We start from the raw sequence: 23,457 nt of genomic DNA on the forward strand, positions 1-23,457 counted from the left end.
ACGCTGAAAATCTAGTTTCTAAGCTATGTGACAGGGGTTACCCTAAAAAATTGGTCCGTAATTCAATGAAAAGGGCAAGATGGGTTCCCAGGGACAGTCTTCTTGAACGAAAAACCAAACCTAATTTCAATAGGCAAGTTTGTGTAACTACCTACTGTCCCAATGCCAATAACCTTAAAAAAATCATAGGTCAAAATTGGCACCTTATAAAAAATTCGGACGAAAGCCTGCAAGCTCCCCCGTTATTTGCCTTTAAAAAGGAGAACAGTGTGGCCAACCACATAATAAGAGCAGGAATAAAAAAAGAAGAACAACCGTCCCTGAGACGAATGATGGGATTGTCCCCCATTGTCGGTCACCACAAATGTGGGACGTGCTTATGCTGTGACCTGACAATAGAAGGATCATTGTTTCAACATCGTGGCATCTCATGGAAACATGAAACTTTCAGCAATTGTAAATCGAAGTATGTAGTCTATGGTATTGTTTGCCCTTGTGGACTCCTATATATAGGAAAGACTAATCAAGAAATCCGCAACCGAATCACCCAACACAAATCCAGGATAAAAAATGGAGTAGAAACTGCCCCGTTGGTTAACCATTGGAAACATTGCAAACATCTCATAAGTGACATTAAATGGACTGTCATTTCACGCATTGAAAAAGATCCACGTGGTGGGGATATGGACCAAAAAGTGTCAAAGAGAGAAACTTATTTAATTGTAAAGTTTGACACAGCAGTTAGGGGACTTAATGAACTATCAGAGATATACCAACTCTAGAAAAATATTGTCCCTGTTCAGAATTTGAATGACATTTATCTCTGGATATTCTTCATAGTGGTAAGAATAGGTAACTTTGGGTGCTACAGTGCTCATTAGATTCTCCCTTTTTTAAACAGATGTACACAAAGTTTTTCCCTTTCTTTTTTCAGAGCTACCCGGCCCTGATGAGAATCACTCCCAACCCTTAGGGATTCGAAACGCGTAGGCCCTTTCATGCTCAGTGTCTGCTCCTCTTGTTTCTCCCTTAGTGTTAATATACTGTTACACTATTGGTTTAGAATTGCTTTATTTATATTGTTTGATTGCTCGATTTGATTTTCATGACTTATCTGATTCAGACCTACAAATATGAGTTCACAGTATAATTCTATGTAAATAATTGTATATATTGCAGCAGACCCAATACTCAACCCGCTTGTCTATTTATATTCAATAGGGCTGAGTATTTGTAGGTTGTTTGTGTATGAATGAATGGTATGATTGAGATATGATTGAGTATGGAATGCATGTTTGATTTTAATGCTTCACTGTTTGTGTCCAAAACTGTTTTTGTTATTGATAAAATGTTCTGTTTCTATTGACAGTATATGATTAAAACAAATGTACTCTCTTTATGACTTGGTTGTAATAAAAAGCTATTAATTAGTATATCCCAGCTTTGATAAACTGTCTTTGTTCTGGTTGTTAGAATAATACCATGAATATATGATCAGTATTGGCACTTGTTTCTTGTTGATCACTTCATAAAAGTGGCATTTCTAAAATAGTAATGTTAAATCCAACTTTACATGTAAAAGAGCATTCATCATTACTGTTCCAAAGATATGAAACATGATGCAGCTACTCCTTTCTAATCTGGAATTACAGCTTGAAAGTATATTTGGGAATTCTCAATGTTGACCAGTGAGAAGAGTAGGCCTCACAGAAGTGAATAACGAATGTGGTTGTTTGTAACTACCAGGATGTGCAAATCTTCAAAGTACATGTCCTACATTTCACTTACACAGCAACCTGCCCTTGTGGGCTACGTAGGGCCACACATAGGGGTGACATGTAATAAAAGTAAGTTTAAGGTTTGGCACAGGGTTTTATATGACAAGTCGAGGTGGCTGTAAACTGCACACACAGGCCCTGCAATGGCAGGCCTGGGACAGGTTTGAAAAATTACTTGTGTGGGTGGCACAATCAGTGCTGCAGGCCCATTACGTGGATTTAATTTACAGTCCCTGGACCTTTGGTATACCCTTTACAGGATGCCAATCCCCTACACACGAGACGCGCTGTATCACAAGCCCTCATCACCAGCTACCTGGACCACGGCAATGGCCTCTACGTAGGAATCGACGCACACCTTCTACAGAGACTTAGGACCATACAGAACACCGCAGCCAGTCTCATCTTCGGCTTTCCCTGATGTACCCATGTCACACCCCACCTCAGGAAACTCTACTGGCTCCCGGTACAGAAGATATGCCAATTCAAGCTGCTGGCTCATGCACACAAGGCTCTACATGAGGACCCACCTACATTAACCACTGCCTAAACATACACCAACCATCGAGAAGACTATGCACTGCCTCGCTTTCATCTGCCCATAATCCCCACATCTACTGAAGCAGAAGTGGAGAACGCTGCTTCTCCCACATCGCAGCAATCACCTGGAACAGCCTACCCACACACTTCCGGACCATCACCTCACTTTTGAAATTCTTATGGCCCTCAAGACCTGGCTGTTCGAATAAGCCTCCAGGGCCTACAAGCGCCTTAATACCCCATCGGGTGATTAGCCGCGCTTTATAAATCCTGATTGATAGATTGACAAGGGACTTCCAAGTAAATTGAATATGCCAAACAGATGTAAACTAATTATTCCATGTTTAGATGAGAGAGCACATGCATTTTAGCACTGGTCAGCAGTGGCAAAGTGCAAAGCGTCCCAAAGCCAACAAAAAGGTCAGAAAGAGGAGGAGGTACTTTTGGGGTGACCATTCAGAGAGGGCCATTTTCCAACACCAACTATACTGATGTTTGGATCCCTGAATTTTGTTGTCCTAGGCAATCAGGGATCATACATGTGTGCCATGACATATGCTTGTCTCATGAATTGTGGTCTTGTTGGACCGGGAGGGAGGGGTACCCAAAGCGCTACCCTCATAGTGGTGGAAGGCTACCGCCTTCACCAGGGGCTAAGCAGCATGACCACAGTGGTGACAGCATACTGTGTAGTGATCAAGAGGAGTGAACAACTCCTTTTGAGCCTGTGTCACTGGAGTGCGGTCTACAGGCTTGATCACTTTTTAAAGTGCTGCTGCTGTTTGCTTAATTCACTGTTGGCCTACATCAGTTAGATGTGAAGTGCTGTGCAGTGCAGGAGTGGTAACATTGCACTGAGTGTATAAGACCCTGGGAAGGGTACAGTACAGGGATAGTACTGTGCGGCGTGTGCATGGTGAGGTCAGATACTGTTGTATGTGTACATGCGAGAGTAAAATACATGAGAGATGTAGGTTTATTTATTGTGTGCATGGTGAGTGCATGTACTGGGTTATTTCTACCTGCGAGGAGTACAGTACATAAAGGGCATTGTGTTGTACAGTGCGCGCATGGGAAATGTGTGTGCTGGCTGTATGTGTGCCTGCAAGTGGCAACACAGAAAGAGCTACAGTACTGAGCTGTGCACACAGAGTAAATGTGTGTGCTGAATATATGTGATTCTGTGGTGGCACAATACATGGGAATTAACAGTGCTGTATAGTTGGGTCCTGTGTACACACACAGATTGCAAGTGTGCCTGCAAAGGTACATTACATGGAGGACCAAGGTTTTTATTTTGGGAGGCCCAGGACTGCTTGTTGAAGACATGTGGAGGTAGTGGAATCTCCCCAGACAGATTTGTGTATTGCTACATTTCTGTGAGCTGGGTGGGACACACTGGAGGAGGGAGTGTGAGGCTCACCCTGTACACTTCAAAGGAAGGGCCTGGACACATCTCTGGAAGGAGATGGGTCTGAGAAAGGAATCGTAAAGCCCAAGATTAACCTTTTTGCACAAGTTGACCCTGCACACCTGAACAATTAGTAAACACAATATTAATGCTTAGTATGCATATATTCACAAAGAAGTCCAATTGTTCTCCCAAGAAAGTCCAAAGTCAAGTTTCTTCTTTATGCAATCCTTTTATTCATAATTGTAGATAAAAACCAATAGCCAACGCGTTTCGTCCGAAAACCGGACTTCTTCAGGGCTGGATTAAAATGTATCTTTATGGCACAGCTTCAGGTTGGTCTTAAAACTTGTATTTTTCAGAAATGATTTTCAAAGGAGGAAAAAGATCATATATTCAAGATGTGCCATACACACACAAACATTGGGAACTTGATCACCAGTGCGGGCATAATAGCATCAATCCCCGTCATTTGTCTGAACCAAGATTAACCTTTTGATGAACATATCACTGTGGCTGACATCCAGGTGTGAACTCTAGTCACTCTCATGGCCAATGTTGTGGGACTATCAGCTTTGGAGTCTTTCCTGCTGTGATAGATGGTTTTTCAAGATGAAGAGGGAGAGAACAAGTATGCACTTCAAAAGTAGCAGAACCCAAACATAACATTTCAAAGACCCAGACCCTAAATCGTATTTGGTGTCTGGAAATGAAGGGGAGGTTGTGACCCCCAAAAACTGAAGAGCAGTGTGGAGAGGGGAAGCTCTGCAAAACATCTGCCTGTGACGAGGACAGGGGTAAAAGGCATCACCCAGGGAAACCAAGACAACCTGCTCTGGGGCCTAGAGCACTTGGGCCTGCCTGCTTACCAAGATCAGTGTGCCCAGTGAGTAAGAGGAGTTTTGGAGGGAGCAAGGGCAAGTGGGGAGCCCTGTCGAGTGGACTCCCGCTGTGAGGTGTTGGGCTGCTGCACCGGTTGGGTTACCCTTGTGCAGACTTGAGTATGCAGGGAGAAGGCCACCATGAAAGATTGCTATGCGGTAAATGCGGAAGCCTGTGTGACATTGCTGGGGCGACCCTGTCTGCCAGGAGGAGCTGCTGTGGAAAATACTGCCTTGTGGAGAAGGGCCGAAGTCTGTGCGAAGCTGTAGTGCAGAGCTCATATGTCAGGAGGCGCTGCCATAGTATTGACTGCTGGACGGTTATGGCCACAGCCAAGAGGGGCTGCCGGAAGTATCTAAGCCACGTGGACCAGGCAGGAGCCAGCGAATTGTGAGCAGTAGGTCACCATGAGCAATGAGGACTGCATCCAACCTGACCTGGGTAAGACTTGTGATGGGCCTACTGCATCCCGGGGCACTCACTGCTGAGAGCGCTGTGGAGCTAAGACACTCTTGACTGTAATCAGAGTTAAAGAGGAATCTTGAGTTAAAGTCCTTCTAGTGAGCATTCCCTGGATGAGGCCAACAGTAAATGAGGAATAACCCAAATCACATGGTGAGGAATCAGTGGCACATGGACTTGCCAGTAAACTACTAGAGCCCCAACCTCAAGGGAGACATGTGGTGTGGCCTGTGGATGCCAGAACCTTCCTTTGAATGAGTACGGATAGAAATAAAATACTTCTTTTTGTTATAAAAATAGCAATTTGTCGGAACATGGACTTACTGATGCAGCTGTGCGCAGAGTTATGAGCCATATTCACTAACCTGTATCCACACTTCCCCCCTCAAGGACCCTTAGATTGCTCGATCACGTTTACCACTGAGAGTCAAGTGCAGGAGGGGTACTTTGTTCCAGATCCATAGTAGGCCGGGCCCGGGACATCAGCAGCAAAAGGCCTCAACCCCCATGGTTGTGCACAGTAGTCCCTGCGTGCCCCGTGACCCTCTGAAAACGGTTCTGATCATTTCTTTTTTAGAATTTACTTTATGGAGTTTGCACAATCTAAATAAACTAAATGTATACAATATAAAAGAACTAGGGACTTTGGTATAGAGGGTTGATTAGTGACTAATTAAAAGAGTTATTCCCACATCATAGCTCAGCAATAGATTTTTTACATCTCACATGCTGATTCTTTATTTGTTTTTATTCACTGTTGGCCACTGGCGCTGGTGGATATCAAGTGAGTTTTCACATAGATCACTTTGAAACAGGCATTTCCTGTGACTCATGTGAATGTGTGGTTGGCCAATTATTTGTTCTGCACGTATGTAAATTGTAGCCAGTCTGTCCGCATTGTCTCCTTTCTCGTAGTACATCTGCGTCATCAGCGTGCTTGTTGTTAGTGGAGGGGGCAGCAAGGACCACACGCCCCAGCAGTCTCTGCAGCCGTTGGCAGCAATACTCTGTGCCCGGAGGCGCATAAAAGTTGCGGTCTGGCCCCGCAGAGCGGAAGCCCATGTTTGCTGTTGGTGGAGAGGGCAGCCAGGACCACACGCCCCAGCAGTCCTTGCGGCCGTTGCCGCCTTCACTCGGTGCCCGGAGGCGCATAAAAGTTGCGGTCGGGCCCCACAGCGCGTGAGCCTGTGTTAGTTGTTGGGAGAGGGGGCAGCCATAACGACATGCCCCAGCAGTCCCTGCGGCCATTGCTGCCTTCACTCTGTGCCAGGAGGTGCATAAAAGTTGCTGTCCGGCCCCGCTGGGATGCGCACGGGAGAGTGTCTGGGCCAAGAGCGAGACCGTCTGCACCAGTCCGCGGCTGAACTGGGTTGGGCCTACTATCTTGGCTGGTCACTTTTGTATTAGATGCAGCACACAGGACACAGCAGACTAAATTTTCCTACACTGGAGAAGGATCCCTCACGAGGTAAGCCAGAGGAAAGACAGCAATGTGGTAAGCACGTGTTAACTGTATTATTGATTTAATTGTGGACACCCTAGGGTCTGACTAGCAACTGTGGCGGTTAGCATTTATCGATCATGGGGAAGAGAAAAGCCACTAATTCCAACCATTTGTCTAACAACAAAAGGGCTACCATTGTCTCTTATCTAGACAAGGCGGTGGCAGTCATTCCACAGGAGATTGATCAGGCAGAGAGGAGATTATCTATGGGCTTTCCCGGTCCCCCAATGCCTGAACTCTTGTGGGCTGATTTAGTGGAAGAAACTATCACAAGCCCTTCGGTTGGCATGTCGGATAATGAACAGGCTGCCATCATAGGGGCGGTGGCGTCAGAGAAAGGTAAGCTATGTACAAGTGTTTCATCTTCAGGCACCACGGGGAGGGTCACCCTCAGGTATTAACAAGAAGGGCACGGAGAAGGACGTGTCACCAGCACCTAGGAGATTGTGCAAAGCAAAGACGAAAAATTAGCCCACAAGGAGAGAGGAGGCCCCAAAACCTCTTTCCAGTCCGATAGACATGGGGGACTTTTGGAACACCTTGAGTGGATTAATCACAAACTTAATGACCAACATTTTTTTCTAAGCAATGGGACAAATTGGACAAAGAATTATCAGATTCCAGAGAGACATTAGAGAAAGTGGAGAACATGTTGAAAACTATTTCTGATGTTACTAATGTTTCGCCCCTGAGTAGGGCCCATTCACAGGAAGTGTGCTCCAGTTTGCAAGGGCAATATGAGCCAGGAAACAGACTACCAAACTCTGACAGACCATTGTTGCCCCTATACTGTAGTTTTGGTGGGGGTGCAGTCTGGGAGTGTGTACTGAGGAAGCCACAGATAATCTTATCAATAAAGTGTCTCACTGGTTAGGGAAACACAGTAGATTTAACACAAGGGACCATATCCTGATGTCAAGAAGGGTCTCTTGGACTAGAAAATCCAGGAAATCCTTCAAAGGCAATGCTGCAATTGTCACCTTTAGATTCCCAGAAATAGCACGCATTTTGAGACACACGGCAGAGTTTCCGTTTTATGTTTCAGAAATAAAACCACTCCCACTAGGTTTTTCAATTGGCCGGGCACTATCACCCCAGTAACTAATAATGCCAGGGGAGTAGGAGGGGGGTGCGCACATGTGGGAGGGAATAGAGTTGGCATCGAATACCTATGCCCCTTTGTCGGATCGTAATGACCTCGATTGACAGGCAATGGGCACTGAGTACAACCGAGCATAGGCAACAGGATTGACCTCCAGAGGCAGGTCGCCATGCCTCGGGGGAACGGCGGAGCGAGAATGTAGACCACACCACAGATCACTCTAACCGGAACTACCGGTTAGGTCATCAAGGTGACAATACAATATCAGCCATTTTACCCAATAACCAGGGAGGAAGTGAGGTCAGCTTGATCTCTTGAAAAGTGGAAAGATTAGCCTCAAAATTTTAAGATGATAGATGGATTCAGTACATAATACCCTATAAGATCATCCGCCTGCAGGAGACCTGGGAGGTGGAAAATACATTCTTTTTGGAGGGCTATAAGTCGTGCTTCGTCGCAGCAGAATACTCGATATTTGGATGAGCTAAAGGTGGCTTAATTATATTTATTGCCCTCGAGCTGTGTGGTCAGTGAAACAACTGAATTGAAATTCTACAGTGGTACAACTTTTATAATGCCAAAAATAGAAATTTGGGCTCAACAAGTTTGCAGGATCTAGCCGGTCTCCTAGACCAGTTACAGGGGGAAGATTTATCACTGGGCAATCTTATTTTGTTAGGGGATTTTTTAATGTCATTTATGTTCAGACATTGTAAAAAGTACTAGGGCTACTTCCTCATGCATGACAGTAGAAGAATGGCACATGGAGCACTCTGTAGATGGTCACAAATTAAATGCTCTGTTAAACACCTATGACCTAACGTTCACCTTACAAAATGCAATAATGCCTCCCAATAGTCTCTATCATTCCACCTATAAAGGAAGGGGCTGTGCAACCACCGTTGATTTTGTTTGTGTGTCATCATCACAGGCATATAGTAGATCGTTCTTTAGGACTATAGAAAGCCCATTCAGCAATCATAACCCTTTGACTCTGGGGATGTGGGCTCAGGGGCTGAAGCTAGTGCAAAGCAGCAGGATGGGAGGGACATTAAGGCCAAATGACCACGGGAGGCGCCTCAGGTGGTTATGGGTGGATAGCAACGTTTTTTATTTATCCCTTTTCAAAGAGAGGCAACAGGAAGTTCTAAAGTGCCTGGAGACCTCACCTTCAAAGGAAGAGGTACTCAGATCCTTTGAAGTTATAGCAAAGTCAGTGAGAGCGCTTTTAATTGTACCAGTGGTCACTGCCCAACCGGATAACCCAAGGTGGGTCGACAATGAGTGTTCTCAAGCATTGAGGAAACTCCAAATGGTTCTGAAAGAGACTCTGCACAATAGATATAATGGCAGCAAGTTGCCACATTAATCATAAAGAAGCATTAAAGAACCGGAGGACTACATTACAAAAACTCATGAAAAGATAGTTCCTTATTCTGGAAAGCCATTAACAAATCTTGTTTCTCTGAACCTGACAAACCAACCATGTGCAATCACATTACACAGGACCAATAGAAGAATCACTTCCAGACAGTTTACAATTATGGGGAAGGAGTTCACTGTAACAATGTCTGGGAGGCCCTCCAATATGATTCTTATGTTAATTTTCAGTTAGACGAGGTAAGAATAGGGTTAGAGGGACTGACTAATAAAGACTCTCTGGGACCCCCCGACCTGTTTAAAAACAACATTGAGGTGTGGGCCCCAATTTTACCCAGGGTTCTGAATATGGCAGTGTTAATTGACATGGCCCAGTCTTGGTCTACCACCACTATCGTCCCTATATATAAGAAGGGGATAGGGATAAACCCAATTGCTACCGACCCATATGATTAATAGACTCGAACGTCAAGGTTATGGGACGAGTCATACTTAATAGGCTAGTGGAGTGGGTAGACAAAAATCTAATTATCTTGGAGGTCCAATATGGCTTTCGAACAGGTAAATCCACAGTGGGACAATGCTTGAACCTCAATTTACTGTTAGAAAAATACACAATCGCCAAAGCGTGATCCATTGATTTAGGATTAATGGATCTTACTGCAGAGTTTGATAGGGTGAACCGCAGAAAATTGTGGACCCTGAACTAGGAGTAGAGCGTTCAATAATAAATGCCCTGATGTCTATATATGCCAATACCTCAGTGGCCGTACGCTTTACACAAGAGGAGGATCTCAAAGGCAGTTTTAACTGCTCAAGAGGGGTGCGCCAAGGCTGTATTCTAGCCCCTTTTTTAATTACACTGTATATTAAGGGATTGGAATCTACCTTGATATATTTGCAGGTCGATACCTGAGAATAGGCAGCAGACCAGTCCCAGTACTGCTGTACGCAGACGATGAGGTGCTTATAGCACGCAACCCAAGAACATTGTAAGCCTTGATTGACGTTTCTTTTAACTTTAAGGGGTTGGACTTGTCCCCCAACTACGCCAAGTTGTTTGCAATGGAAGTGGGCTGTCGAGCAAATAGTACAAAAACCTATAAGGCAGGTTCTTTTTAGTATAGCCAAAGTTCCAGCTTTCAAATAGCTTGTTTTTTTTCGATGCTAAACTAAACTGGAACACTCTAATAGAAGAGAAGGTGATTGACACTAAGAAAGCAATTGGAGCCATCGTTAATTTTGCACACAGAATAGGTACATGGTCGCCTGTGGTGATTTTAAATTATATCAATCTATTTGTATATTCAAGGCAGAGTACAAGAGTGAGATCTGGGGGTACAGGCAGTGGTGGAACTACAGACGATGCTTAATAAATATCTGAGACAGTTGTTAAAAGTCCCTCAGGGCACCTCCACTCACTCAGTTCACGAAGAACTTGTGGTGAGGCATTAATTAATTATCTTTTCACTAAGAAAGTAAGTGCGGAGAGAGAAGAAAAGGAATTGGCTAAGCCGACAGTTAGAGTACATGTCCTAGTTAAATCAGTACTGGGAATAGAGCATTACCTCGCTATTTTAACTAGCGCCTACAATCGCTTTTTAGTTACCTGTTTTAGATTTAACATGATTCATCATTTAGTGGACTCTTCTCTCGGTTTCGTAGCGCGAACCGAGGATAGAGGGCCCTGTGGCTGCGAATATATATTTCCACAGGATATTTTACATTTTGTCTTTGTATGCAAATATTTTACGTTTCCCAGGAGTCTCTATCTTAAACCCTATTTCAAAGATATGGGTTTTAGACCGGCTCTAATTGCACTTTTGCACATGCAACCTCTGCAGAAGGAACGCACTTTATGTGTGGTTGCACACTATTTAAGAGCAATGGCGAGATCTAGTTAAACCAGACATGACTAAGACAGAGGTGTATTTATGAATAGCGATATGTTGACAGAGGTTCTCTGGGAAACCAGCTAGTATTTACAGTCATGTATAAGTTAGTGGTCTTGCAAGAGGAGAGTATGTGTTGTAATTTTAGACTTGTGTTGAGATGAATTACGTTTTTTAATGAATAGGACATTGTTTTAATGTATTGTATTTTTTAAGGCTGTGTGGGCAGAGGGAGAGGGAGAGAGAGAGACTTGGAAAACCCCACTTGCCCTGTGCGGCAGTTATGATCTGTGGTTTTAACGGCTAGAGGCTGTCCACTGTGGGCTGTATGCAAACAGCAGCGTATCTGCGCTGCATTATGTGGTGTTTGCCCTTCGATTAAGTCAAAAGCTTTAATTTCACAGCACACTGTCACTCAGGCAGGTTTTTATCTGAGGTAATGAGCAGGAATGCCTCGGTTAGGAGTCACGTGGTGCGGTGCGTACATTAACTGTTTCCATACTGAGCAAACGTTCAGGATGGCTCACCGTATTACCTAGCACTATTTTCTGAGAAACAACTTGAGTTGCTTTCAAATAATGGATATTTTTCCAAAACGTGAAGTTATTCACCAGTTAGAACTCATCCGCAGGTTGCCTGGAACCAGTGGTGGTGGTGGGTTGGAGGGGGTTGTCCAATTAACACAGCGATAACCCCTATTGCATGGACAGCAGTTGTAACGACAACTCAATTACTATTTGTAGTTCACCCCTACAAACCATGCAAGCACTTTCAGACATGGCAACATTCGAGCACAATTTAAAAAAAAGTTCAATATATGATAACAACAGGAATTCTATTAGATAGGAAAGCATCCTCAACGGTTTGAGTTTCTCAATGTAAGGTTGGTACATAATATTGACGTGTACAACTCTTCGGAATGTAATGTTCATGCGGTTATAAACGAACGTTTTATTGCACGACAGTAAGATGTAGCAATGTAATCAATTGACATATGTTATTACATAAGCATACATCTGATTAACAAAATTGCATAATGAAAATAAAAGAAATATAAAGAGATCGCTGTATAAAGTATAAACCGCAAAAACAACTTGAAACCCCTTAGCTCGCAACTCCCTCACCCTTCCTTGTGTCTTTAACTCATTGATCAAATGACCAAAGATTTAAGCACTGTACAAAAATTACAAATATTGTGAGCCTCTGTTTCTACCTCATTCACTTGTTACTGTCACTACGTACATACTCTTACTCACTCCATCTGTCTAGGATCAGATACATACCGCATACTTTCCCCGCTACAAAATGGTAGAAGCACATCATATGAGTTCACGTATCTGCATGTATAGCGCTGAAGAATATTCTTGAAGTGTTCACAGTGAACAGCGCTTCGTTCAAGACCTCTTCAGCTCAAAGTTACTTATGTGGCAGTAGGGAACAGAGGGCTAGAGTTCTGCAAGCTCCTGTCGAAAAGCGCGCACAAGACACAAACTACTTCAAGACAACAAATAAAATAATTGTGCGGTATTGTCATAGCTCATAAGCCCAGAGACTGCAGCTCCTAAGCACGGTACAGGAAGGGGTGATGAAAATACATGGCAAGGAGAGGGGTGAGAAAACAGTGGTTCAGGGGTCCGCGAGAGCAGCACAAGACACACACAGGGTGAGATCAGCACAGGACACAAGGCGAAAGCAGCACAGGACATACATGGGGTGAGGACAGCACAAGACACACACAGGGTGAGAGCAGCACAAGACACACACAGGGTGAGAGCAGCACAAGACACACACAGGGTGAGAGCAGCACAAGACACACACAGGGTGAGAGCAGCACAAGACACACACAGGGTGAGAGCAGCAGAAGACACACACAGAGTGAGAGCAGCACAAGACACACAGGGTGAGAGCAGCAAAAGATACAGTGGGTAAGGGCAGCCGAAGACAAAGAGGTTATGGGCAGCAGAAGCCACACAGGGCAAGTGCAGCAGAAGACACATAGGCCAAGGGCAGGATAAGACACCAAGGGCAGCAGTAGACACAAGGCGAAAGGGTAGCAGAAGACACCAAGAGCAGCAGAAGACACACAGGGTAAGTGCAGTAGAAGACACAGAAGGAAACATCGACAGAAAGACATATAGAGGAAGGGCAGCTGAAAGCCCAGGAGGTAAGGACAGCTTTAGAGACAGAAGAGGATAGGCGAATGCGGAAAGGGTTAGGTCAGCAGAATATAGATTTGATAACAAAGGAAGATAATTAAGGTATGAAATTCAACGGAGGCAAGTTGGAGGCCCACAATATAGTGAAAGGAGAAAGCACAGTGTGAGGGAAGCTTATCCAGATAGGGCATAACGAAGGGACGTAATAGGCTGTCAGGTATTCACTTCAAAGAACACACAACCAATGCTGTGCGTGCCGACCAAGTTTACGGAACATGTTATACTCCAGTAGTTAACAAGTAATGCAAAGTTTACACCTTTGAACAAATCTAGTCAACAAAACTCGATACCAGCACTTCGTTTGCTCAGTTTTTGTTCAATTTGGTGCACTGAAATGAGGTCCTATCTAAGCTCTGAGCCTGCAGTGATTTCTGTGGTTCCTGCCCACGGTGGTGCCAGGCTGAACCAGCCCTGCTCTGCCCCGGGAGGCCCAAGCAGAAGTGGATGGGGGTGTCCGAGGGCCGGGGTGTACGCTGCGGCCGGCACCAGACAAAGGGAGGGGAGTCAGGGCAGCTCAGAGGGAGCTTAACCGGCCAGAGGGGTTAACTGTCGGATCTCTATCCCCGGACCTCTGGAGGGTCTGGGCCTCGATAAATCACCTAACACCACGGGACAGTCCCGTCTCCCTGGTGGCGGGGGCAGAGCTGCAAGTGAATAACAGCCAGGCAGTGCCAGGAACCCCGGGCAGGAGGCACACAAAGTCCCGTCCTAATGCCGCCGCACAGATTTCAGCATCTGTAGCTCCTTGCAGACCCAGATCGGCGCAATCCAGCTCCTCAGCGCCTCACACAGACGGAGGTCGGCTCTCTCCAGCAGGCCCCACACTCCCGGGTGGCCAGTCACAGTCCCGGGGCCACTGCGCCTCCTCCTCCTCCAGCCGACACCTCGGTGCAGTCAAGCACCGCCCGCTCTCCTCCCCTCCCCATTCTAGCCTGCTGTCTGAAGCAGGAGGAGTGTCCAGCGCTTGCACTCAACTCCAGCTCCTCGACAAAGCTATTCTTCTTCGCCGAAAATTGCAGAGAGTGGATGGAGCCCGCAGCTGCCATCCTAGGGCCTGGCGGAGATCAGCAGTGCACATGAGGGAGAGGGCACTGTGTGCTGCAGACCCGCTTTAGATCTGATCAGAGCGAAACCCCTTTTTGCGCAGCATTACAACTTGTACCACTCACTGACAGTATAAACCACAACAACTAATCTTCATCGCCGCAGCGAGCCTCAGGCACCCGAGTATGTGTCCACCACCACCAAGCAGCCAGCCCTGTGTTTATATTTGCATCGTGCTTTCACTTTCACTGAAAGCGCGATGCAAAAATAAACATGCAGCTGAGTGAAAACAGATGTCTGGCCCCCATAAATATAAGAAAGTACTTCACGACAGCCGTGAAGCAGGCTATTCAGTACGGATTGCAGGCCAAAGGCCGGCAACCAAAAACCCTCATTTCCAATGCAGGCCACCGTTTAGCATAAACAGTGATGCCAGCCAATGGAAATGAGGGGCGGGGCTTCAAGCCCTCTTCTGAAAGTCCTTGTTAGCAATAAATCTCGCCGAGCGCGCTGCACATGTGCGCAGCAACGCTAGGCGAGACCAAAATAGGACCTCTTAATAGTCCCGCCAGTGGATAAGAATGTTGAAAAAATGCTGTGTTAAGGTGTGAAATAGAGAAGCCGTTTAGACAACATGGTGGAGGGTAGTGGTTGGAGATATTAATTGCCTGCTGCAAGAAGCCAGATGCATCTAATTAAACACATGCCACAGATGAACAGCACAGCAAAGCACGTTGGAAGAAAAGAAAGGATGTAGGAAAAAGGATGAGCAAATTGTGCAGCTGGCTGAAGATCAGCTGTTATTTATTTTATAACAGACACACTCCTTAAGCTAAAAATACAAATAACGTGCACAATAAAAGGATATAACAACAAATTAACTCGTAATCCTCAATAGCAAACTCTGCTAAACACAGCAAAAAAGGACACATCAAATAATTACCATGTCTGTCAATCTGCTTCTTTCAAGGTTAATGTCCAGTTTGGTATCCGCTCTGATTTTGTTCGATTCATTCTTCAAAACAGAGAAATGTTTTTACTATTCACATCTTTCAAGAAAGGAAGTGTTTTTATTTGTAGGAAAGCATACAGTGTCAGTTTACCGTAAGCTGCAGCTTGACCTGGTCCAATTCTATTTTCATTTTCTAGAACAAAACAATAGTTTCTTTACAATATGTTAGTTTATCTGCAATTGAATTAAAGACTATCACAAAAACAATGCCTTTGGTTCGCCATTAGATTTTACAAATATTTCGCTTCATAACAGGTACATGAATAATTGGAACACATGTTTGAAACAGGGCTGTGTACATAACTATAGAATTGGTGTCATTCACATGGATCTGAAGATTTGTCTGGCCTTCCTGACTGAGGACAGGGAGGGAGGTGGAGTGATGAGTACTGGGGTACAGAGCTGGGCAAACACTAGCGCGAAGTCTAAAGGACATTTTGGTAGCTTGCCTCATTAGTATTTATTACGTCTGTTACTATAGCTCATGCTTCAGTGACATTCACAAATTACTGGCTGTATTTATTGGACTACGTTTTTAAATAAGATACATTCCTAGCATATTTTACCTCCAAACATTAAACAATTCATAAATCATGTTAAAATTTTCAGATATTGATCATTTTTGTGTCTTTTGATTATTAAAACTGTCTTGACTTTTTAAAATTGATTTTTATTGTATTGTGTTCTTTTTTTGATAAACAAATGTTATTGTTTTTGACACAATATCAGCCTATCATCACGATACAATGAAAATACAGGAGCATATTCAAGTGCTCGACTTTTCCACTTTGCGGAGCTGGTAGGATACAAGGTATATTTCAATTGGAGATTCCCTGTAAGTCTATACCGATCCCCCCAACCACATCCCCCACACCCTACGGTACTTTTTGGGACAACCGCGTACCTCATACATGGTTTTTTCTTGTGTGGCGCACCAGTCAACCCCGCTCCGCCAGCTCCCAACACTCGGGGGGGATCAGGGCATTTCCAAGAAGCAGCTATGTCCCTCTTGGATACAACCATTGCCGTAGTAAGAAACAGTTTTTCATTTCTGGACCCACCCATCCCATCTGTAATACCCAGGAGTGCATGCTATGGATCGTGTGGGACTTCCAATCCCAATATTTCCGTGAGCTTTTCCTCAATGTCACCCCAGAACCATGTCAGACGGGGCATGCCCATACCATGTGGAAGAAATCAGATGGTTCATGGGTGCATCTGGTGCAGGCGGAGGTCGGGCAAAAGCCTGCCCAGTGAAGGCGTGACGGGGTCAGGTAGGCTGCATGCAAGTAGTATATCTGCACCATTCGGAGCCTGGCGGAAGCGGTGACCATCCTGGGGGCCATAAGAGCGTTGCACCAGTCTTCCTCTTCCAGAGTGTCCACCCACTGCTCCTATTGATGTTGGAATTCGGTAGATCCAGGAGATGCCCCCCTTACCAAGGTTCCCCAGCATAATCTGCGAGCCAGGCGGGCTGTGTTCAGGGATCCGCGTGCCTTCCGTGAGGTGTACATGGAGGGCATGGTGCAGCTGTGGATATTTTTTAATTGTGACTGGTGCAGGGAGTACCGGGTTTGGAGGTCCTTGAAGGAGCGCATATGACCGCCTGCCGCCTGCCCACACATCACCCATCTGTCTGATCCCTATAAGGTTCCAGGATCTAAAGCCCTGTAGCCTACTAACCTCTCTGAGCCAGGTGCCTTGCCAGAGGGGCGTGCACTGGGTCAACTTTTGTGTCCACTTAGTATGTCGCAGCGCAGCCCGCCAGGCCAACAGCGCAGAGCGCGTCACCTCCGGCAGTCGGGATGAAATAGGTTCCCCGTATAGCATAGATTGGACTTTGGTCAGGCCTAGTACGCCCAGCTCGAGCCTGTAGACCTGGTCGGACCAGCCCCCGTTAAATCAGTCATGTATGGATAGCAAGCTCGTGGCCAGGTAATACAGGTATAAATGAGTCATGCCCAGACCCCCACCAAATGACGGTACCCTACAGACGCTTCGGGCCAAGCGAACCCTTCCCTTCCCCCAGAGAAACTAAGAGGCCATGCTGTCCAGCTCCCGAAACCAGGCCCTCTGGACGCAGAAGGGGGTGGAACCTGGGGAGAATCATCATTTTAAACAGGGCGACTCTCCCGATGGGGGTCAGAGGTAATGTATGCCATTTCTGGAGATCCGCCTTCGCTTTCTTCACCAGAGGAGTAACGTTGAGGGCCCAGCCGAGCTCGGGGAGCAGAGTCACCCATATCCCCACGTATTTAAACGTTTGGCGTCAGAGCAGTATGTTAGACTGCCATTCGTAGCATTCTCTAGATAGGTGGAGAGGGACCAGGACCGACTTGTTGGGATTCAGCCGGAGACCCGCTCAAAGGAACGTATAATCCAGAGGCAGTGAGGGCTGGACCGGGCGGGATCCGCTAGGTAAATAAGGACGTTATCTGCGTAAAGAGCGATCTTGTCAGCCTCCGCATTGGGCCAATCCCCATGTATTGTGTTCTTAAAGTTAATGTTGCTTGGTACTGCTTGAACTAGCACAGATTTGTCAGAGGAAATACCAGCTACTTGTGTCATAGCTACTTGGGGCTGAGGAGGGATTCACGTAGAACTGAATTGTGATCTAACGCAGTGTGTTTATTCAGTTGTTTGGGACAAATGAATAATCAAGTTTCAGTCACCTCCACTGAGCAAGGTCCATTTCCCGCAAGGGATTGGGTGGTCTTAAAGTGGCAATGTCCACCCACTCTTCAAAAAAGATAATGCAGGCCCTGATACTTTTGGAAACTACAGATGCGTAACAGCCTAACTTTTCTTGACCCAATAATGGATAAATGTGGTGACATTCATATCAGGGAATTCTACATTCTCCATATCATCTATGAAGCTTATGGATATCCGACGTTAAAAAATCTCCATAATCTTTCTGCATCCTTGGATACCATCAACCATAGCATCTTTCTCCGTACACTCAGTGACAGGATGGGCATTGAAGACACTGCACTGGAATGATTTGAAACTTATCCGATTAGCAAATCCCAATGCATTGAAATGTGTAATTTAATATTAACACTCAGCTGTCCCTTTTCGGTTCATTCAGGGCCCCTCTATTCTTTAATCAGTAGAATCATGCAAATGCTACTTACCAGTATGCATCTGTTCTTGGCATGTAGGGCTGCTGACATTCATATCTGTGCATAGATCGCCACCTAGTGTTGGGTCCGGATGATTGCACATTGTTGTCCTGGAAGAGTCTTCGAAGTATCACGAGATAGGTGGCTCCTCCCCTGGACTACAGTGCGCATGGGCATCGCCTCCATCCCCAGATTGTTTTTAGCCATTGGCAGAGATGGAGTGAAGAATGTTAGTGATGACCATGCTATGAGCATATGTATGTATATGAATGAATTCTGCAGCTGCTACAGGCGCCGGGGAGGAGGGTGGGCGATATGAATGTCAGCAGCCCTACATGCCAAGAACAGATGCATACTGGTAAGTAGCATTTGCAGTTCGAGGCATGTGGGCTGCTGAATTCATATCTGTGCATAGAATACATAGCAGTCCCTCCATTATCTGCGGCCGCCCGTGCCAGCTGCAGCAGTCTGAAAAAGCGTTTTTAGAACAGCCTGACCAACAGCTGCCTGCTGTTTGGAGTGGGCCCTCGGTGGGATAGTGAGAGTGCGCTTAGCTTTAGCGTAACAGATCTGAATGCACTTTACTATCCACCTAGCAATCCCTGCTTTAGAGATAGCATTTCCCTTGTGGTGAGTGGCAAAAGCAACAAAAAGCTGCTTGGTTTTGCGAAAATCTTTTGTCCTGTCTACATAATACATCAAGGCCCTCTTAACATCAAGGGTGTGGAGCATGCGCTCCGCCAGTGTCTCCGGGTTTTGGAAAAACACCGGCAATTCAATTGTCTGGTTTAAGTGGAATTGGGATACCACTTTGGGTAGGAATTTAGGGTTAGTGCGGAGCACCACCCTGTTAGCATGTACCTGGAAGTAAGGTTCTTGGATGGTGAGCGCCTGCAGCTCGCTAACCCTCCGTAGCGATGTAATTGCTACTAAGAACGCAACCTTCCAAGTCAGAAACTGAAGCTCACAAGAGTGCAGTGGCTCAAAGGGAGGACCCATCAGTCTCGTAAGAACCACATTGAGGTTCCATTCTGGAGCTGGTGGGGTCCTTGGTGGAATGACCCTTTTGAGTCCTTCCAGAAAGGCTTTGATAGCAGGGACCTTGAAGAGTGACAGGTGTTGCCTATTCTGGAGGTATGCTGCCATAGCAGACAGGTGAATGCGGATGGAAGAGTATGCCAGATTGCATTGATACAGGTGGAAAAGATAGCAAATGATCTTTTGAATGGAAGCATCTAGAGGGTCAATATCGTGGTTAGCACAGTAGATGACAAACCTCTTCCATTTAGCCGCATAACAAGCTCTGGTAGTGGGCTTCCTTGCCTCCCGAATGATGTTCATGCAATCGGGAGGAAGATTGAGGTAGCCAAACTCTAGGACTTCAGGAGCCAGATCGCCAGGTTGAGCTGTTGCGGATCTGGGTGCTGAATGTCGCCATGGCTCTGCGTCAGAAGGCTGGGAGTGAGATGAAGCCTTTGATGCGGTACCACGGACAGTTCTAGAAACGTGGTGTACCATGGTTGGCGAGCCCACGTTGGAGCAACCAGGATGAGAGTCATCGAGTGCTGCCTGAGCTTGCGTGCCACCAGCGGTAGCAGAGGTGCTGGGGGAAAAGCGTACGCAAATTTGCCTGACCAGTTCATCCACATCGCATTGCCCTGTGATTGGGGGTGTGGGAATCTGGCGGCGAAGCTTTGGCATTTTGCGTTCTCCTTTGTGGCGAACAGGTCTATCTCTGGATGACCCCACCTTTGGAAGTACGGCTGGAGTACTGATGGATGTATCTCCCACTCGTGCATCTGATGGCTGTGCCTGCTGAGCAGATCCGCCATCTGATTGTCCTTGCCCGGGAGATGCTCTGCCATGAGGAAGATGTTCCTCTGAATGGCCCACTTCCACATGCTCTGAGCCAGATGAGACAGCTGTGGAGAGTGTGTGCCTCCCTGCTTCTGGATGTAGTACATGGCCGTCATGTTGTCCGTCCGGATCAACACGACTTTGTTGCACAGATGTACTTTGAACGCCTTCAAGGCCATGAAGATTGCCATCAGTTCCAACACATTGATGTGCATCTTCCTTTGCTGTAGTGTCCATAGTCCCTGCACAGTGTAATGGAGTACATGCGCTCCCCATCCCTGGAGAGAGGCGTCCGTCGTCAGGATAATCTGTGGGACAGGCTCTTGGAATGGTCGGCCCTTGCAAAGGTTGTGTGGGTTCCACCAATGCAGAGAGTTGTATGCCCGACCGCTCACCAACACTAGGTCTGTCAGTTGCCCATGAGCCTGAGTCCACTGACGTGCAAGGCACTCCTGAAGCGGACGCATATGTAGTCTTGCGTGCGGGACAATGGAGAAGCAGGAGGCCATCATGCCTATCAACTGCATGAACACCTTCGCTGGAAGCGAGTGTTGGGGTCTGAATCGTTGGATCAGCGCCTGGATACTGGCGATTCTCACTGAATTTGGCTGCGCGGTGGCTGCCAGAGTGTTGATTGTCGCGCCCAGGTACTGTCGCACGTGGGCGGGCTGGAGATGGGACTTTGGGTAGTTCAGAGAGAATCCCAGATCGTGCAGGAGATGAATGGTGCGTGACACGTGGTCGACGCACTGCTGTTCTGTCCTTGCTTGAATGAGCCAGTCGTCCAGGTAGGGAAAGACGTGGACGTGCTGGCGACGGAGATGCGCTGCCACAGTCGCTAGGCACTTGGTAAACACTCTCGGTGCCGTGGTGACCCCGAACGGCAGAACCTTGAACTGGTAATGCTGGTCTAAGATCGTGAATCTGAGGTACTTCCTGTGGGAAGGATGCAGGGGGATATGAAAATAGGCATCTTTCAGATCCAGCGTAGCCAGGAAGTCCCCCTGTTGAAGCAGGGGAAGCACCTGCTGCAACGTGAGCATATGGAAGTGCTCCGAGAGGATGTACCAGTTCAGGGGTCTGAGGTCCAGGATCGGCCTGAGGGATCCGTCCTTCTTGGGAATCAGAAAATACAGGGAGTAAACCCCTGTTCCCCGCTCTTGCAATGGAACGAGCTCTATCGCCCCTTTTTGCAGCATGACTAGAACTTCTTGCTGCAACAAGGTCAAGTGCTCGCCTGACATAGGACGGCTCCTTGGGGGTATGTCCGGTGGAATGGACGTAAGCTCTAGACAGTACCCGTACTGGATAATAGACCTCACCCACCTGTCCGTGGTGATGGTCTTCCACGCCGGCAGGAACTGCTGGAGTCTCCCCCCGACCGGTGTTGCATGGTTGGGGGGCAGTGACAAGACGTCACTGTTTGTTGGTGGTGGTGGACCTGGAACTATTGTTTCCACGTCCCCTGCCCTTGACATTATTGTCTCTGTAACCACCTCGACCCTTGTTGTTATACGAGGCTTGGGTGTTACTCTTGTAATATTGGGTTGATTGGGACGCCTGTCCCCTTGAGGTGCCTCTGGAGTTTGAGCGGCGAAAGGAACCACTCCGAAACTGCTGACTTTGTAGAGCCCCCATAGACTTGGCAGTTTCCGTATCTTTTTTCATTTTCTCCAGTGTGGCATCCACCTCAGGGCCAAACAGGTGGTCAGGATTCACTGTTTGATTGAGGATCGTAGTTTGGATGTCGGGTTTGAACCCCGAAATTCTAAGCCAGGCATGGCGTCGAAGCAGCACACTGGTATTGATAGCCCTGGAGGCTGTGTCTGCCACATCCAGTGCACATTTGATGGATGCATTCGTAATGAGTTTACCCTCCTGAATGAGCATCTCTCCCGCCTCCTTGTATTGGTCAGGCAAGTGTTGCAGTATGGCCTCTAATGTGTCATAATGAGCTCTATCATAACGTGCAAGTAATGCTTGGGTGTTAGATATTCTCCAGATATTAGCTGCCTGTGCAGCAATTCGTTTGCCTGAGGCCTCAAAGATCTTGGACTCTTTGTCTGGGGGAGGAGCGTCACCAGTAGTTTGAGAGTTCGCCCTCTTCCGAGCGTTGGAAACCACCAAGGAGTCCAATGGCAAGTGTCCCTTAATATATGTGGGATCCGTGGGCGCTGCCTTATATTTCTTGTCGATGCGAGGGTTGACCACACGCGCTCGGGTGGGCTCCTTGAAAACCTCCGTTGCATGTTTCAGCACCCCCTTAAGCATCGGTAGTGTTTTGACCGACTTTTCGGCTACCGAGAAGGTGTCGAACAAGAAGTCCACATCCACGGGGTCCGAGTGCAGCTCGACGTCGTGGTTAGCAGCAGCTCTCTCTATCAGAGCATTGAAGGCCGCCGAGTCCTCAGACGGGGACGTCTTGGCCGCGAAAAGTTGAGTGTCCTGAGCCGACTGCTGGTCCTCCGTGTCGCCTCCGGCGGACCACGGTACGTGCTCCTCCTCCGGATCCGAGTACGCCGGATAGTTGTACTCGTCCCCTTCCTCGTCCGCATCGGCTGCTGCGGAATGCGTCGGCGAGTGTCCTAGGGTTTGCGGGGACACAGGTTCCACCAAAGCCGGAGAGTCCTCGGAGTCCCTTTTGTTTTTGAGAGGAATCTTAAAGGGTTCCAACGTCGGCTCCGTCGTGATCTTCCGTTTGAGGAGCGACAGTTTTCCGGTGTTGGCGTCGATTATTACAGCACGACGTTCCTCCTCCGCAAGCGGCTGGAGACGCAGCTTCGACACCGCCAAGGCAGCCTTCGGCGTTAACACCTCCCTCGAGGGTCCGCCCTGTTTCGGTGCGAAGGCCTTCGGCGCCGACTTGGGCGGCAGGGTGAAACGGATAGGCGTTTGCTCCCTCGCAGGCTTAGGCGTCAGCTTAGGCGCACTTGCGTCCTGTGCGGGAACCACACTGGCCTTGCGAATCCGCTGCAAGGATTCCGCTACCTTCTTTGTCCAGGCCGGAGAGGGCTGGGCCGGTTCGAGCGACCCCTCATCTTCGAGAGCCTGATCGCCGGCAGGCACCGTCTTCGGGGCCGACGCCCCATGCCTATGCGCGTCGTCGCCCTGACGCTTCTTCGAAGCAGTCTTCGGGTCCGCGACCCCTTTCGGCGCCGACGCAGCCGCGTCGGAAGACTTCGCCTTCGGCGCCGACCCCGAGGGCTTCGGGTCGGCCATTTTGGCGTGGCTCTTCAAGTCGGCCATTTTGGT

At 47.3% G+C, this 23,457-nt stretch overlaps 1 protein-coding gene across 1 annotated transcript in view; it reads right to left on the minus strand.

The window, feature by feature from the left end:
- Positions 1-23,457, minus strand: part of CCDC90B (coiled-coil domain containing 90B) — a 154,095-nt gene that overhangs the window by 23,818 nt on the left and 106,820 nt on the right. Inside the window, exons 5-6 of the mRNA XM_086933916.1 lie at positions 15,315-15,356; positions 15,155-15,226 (exon numbers count right to left, since the gene is read on the minus strand). Coding sequence (XP_086790042.1) covers positions 15,155-15,226; positions 15,315-15,356 — 114 coding nt within the window. The remainder of the gene's footprint in view (positions 1-15,154; positions 15,227-15,314; positions 15,357-23,457) is intronic.

The sequence above is a fragment of the Lissotriton vulgaris genome, chromosome 8 (genome assembly GCF_964263255.1).
Source record: "Lissotriton vulgaris chromosome 8, aLisVul1.2, whole genome shotgun sequence".
NCBI lineage: Eukaryota > Metazoa > Chordata > Amphibia > Caudata > Salamandridae > Lissotriton > Lissotriton vulgaris.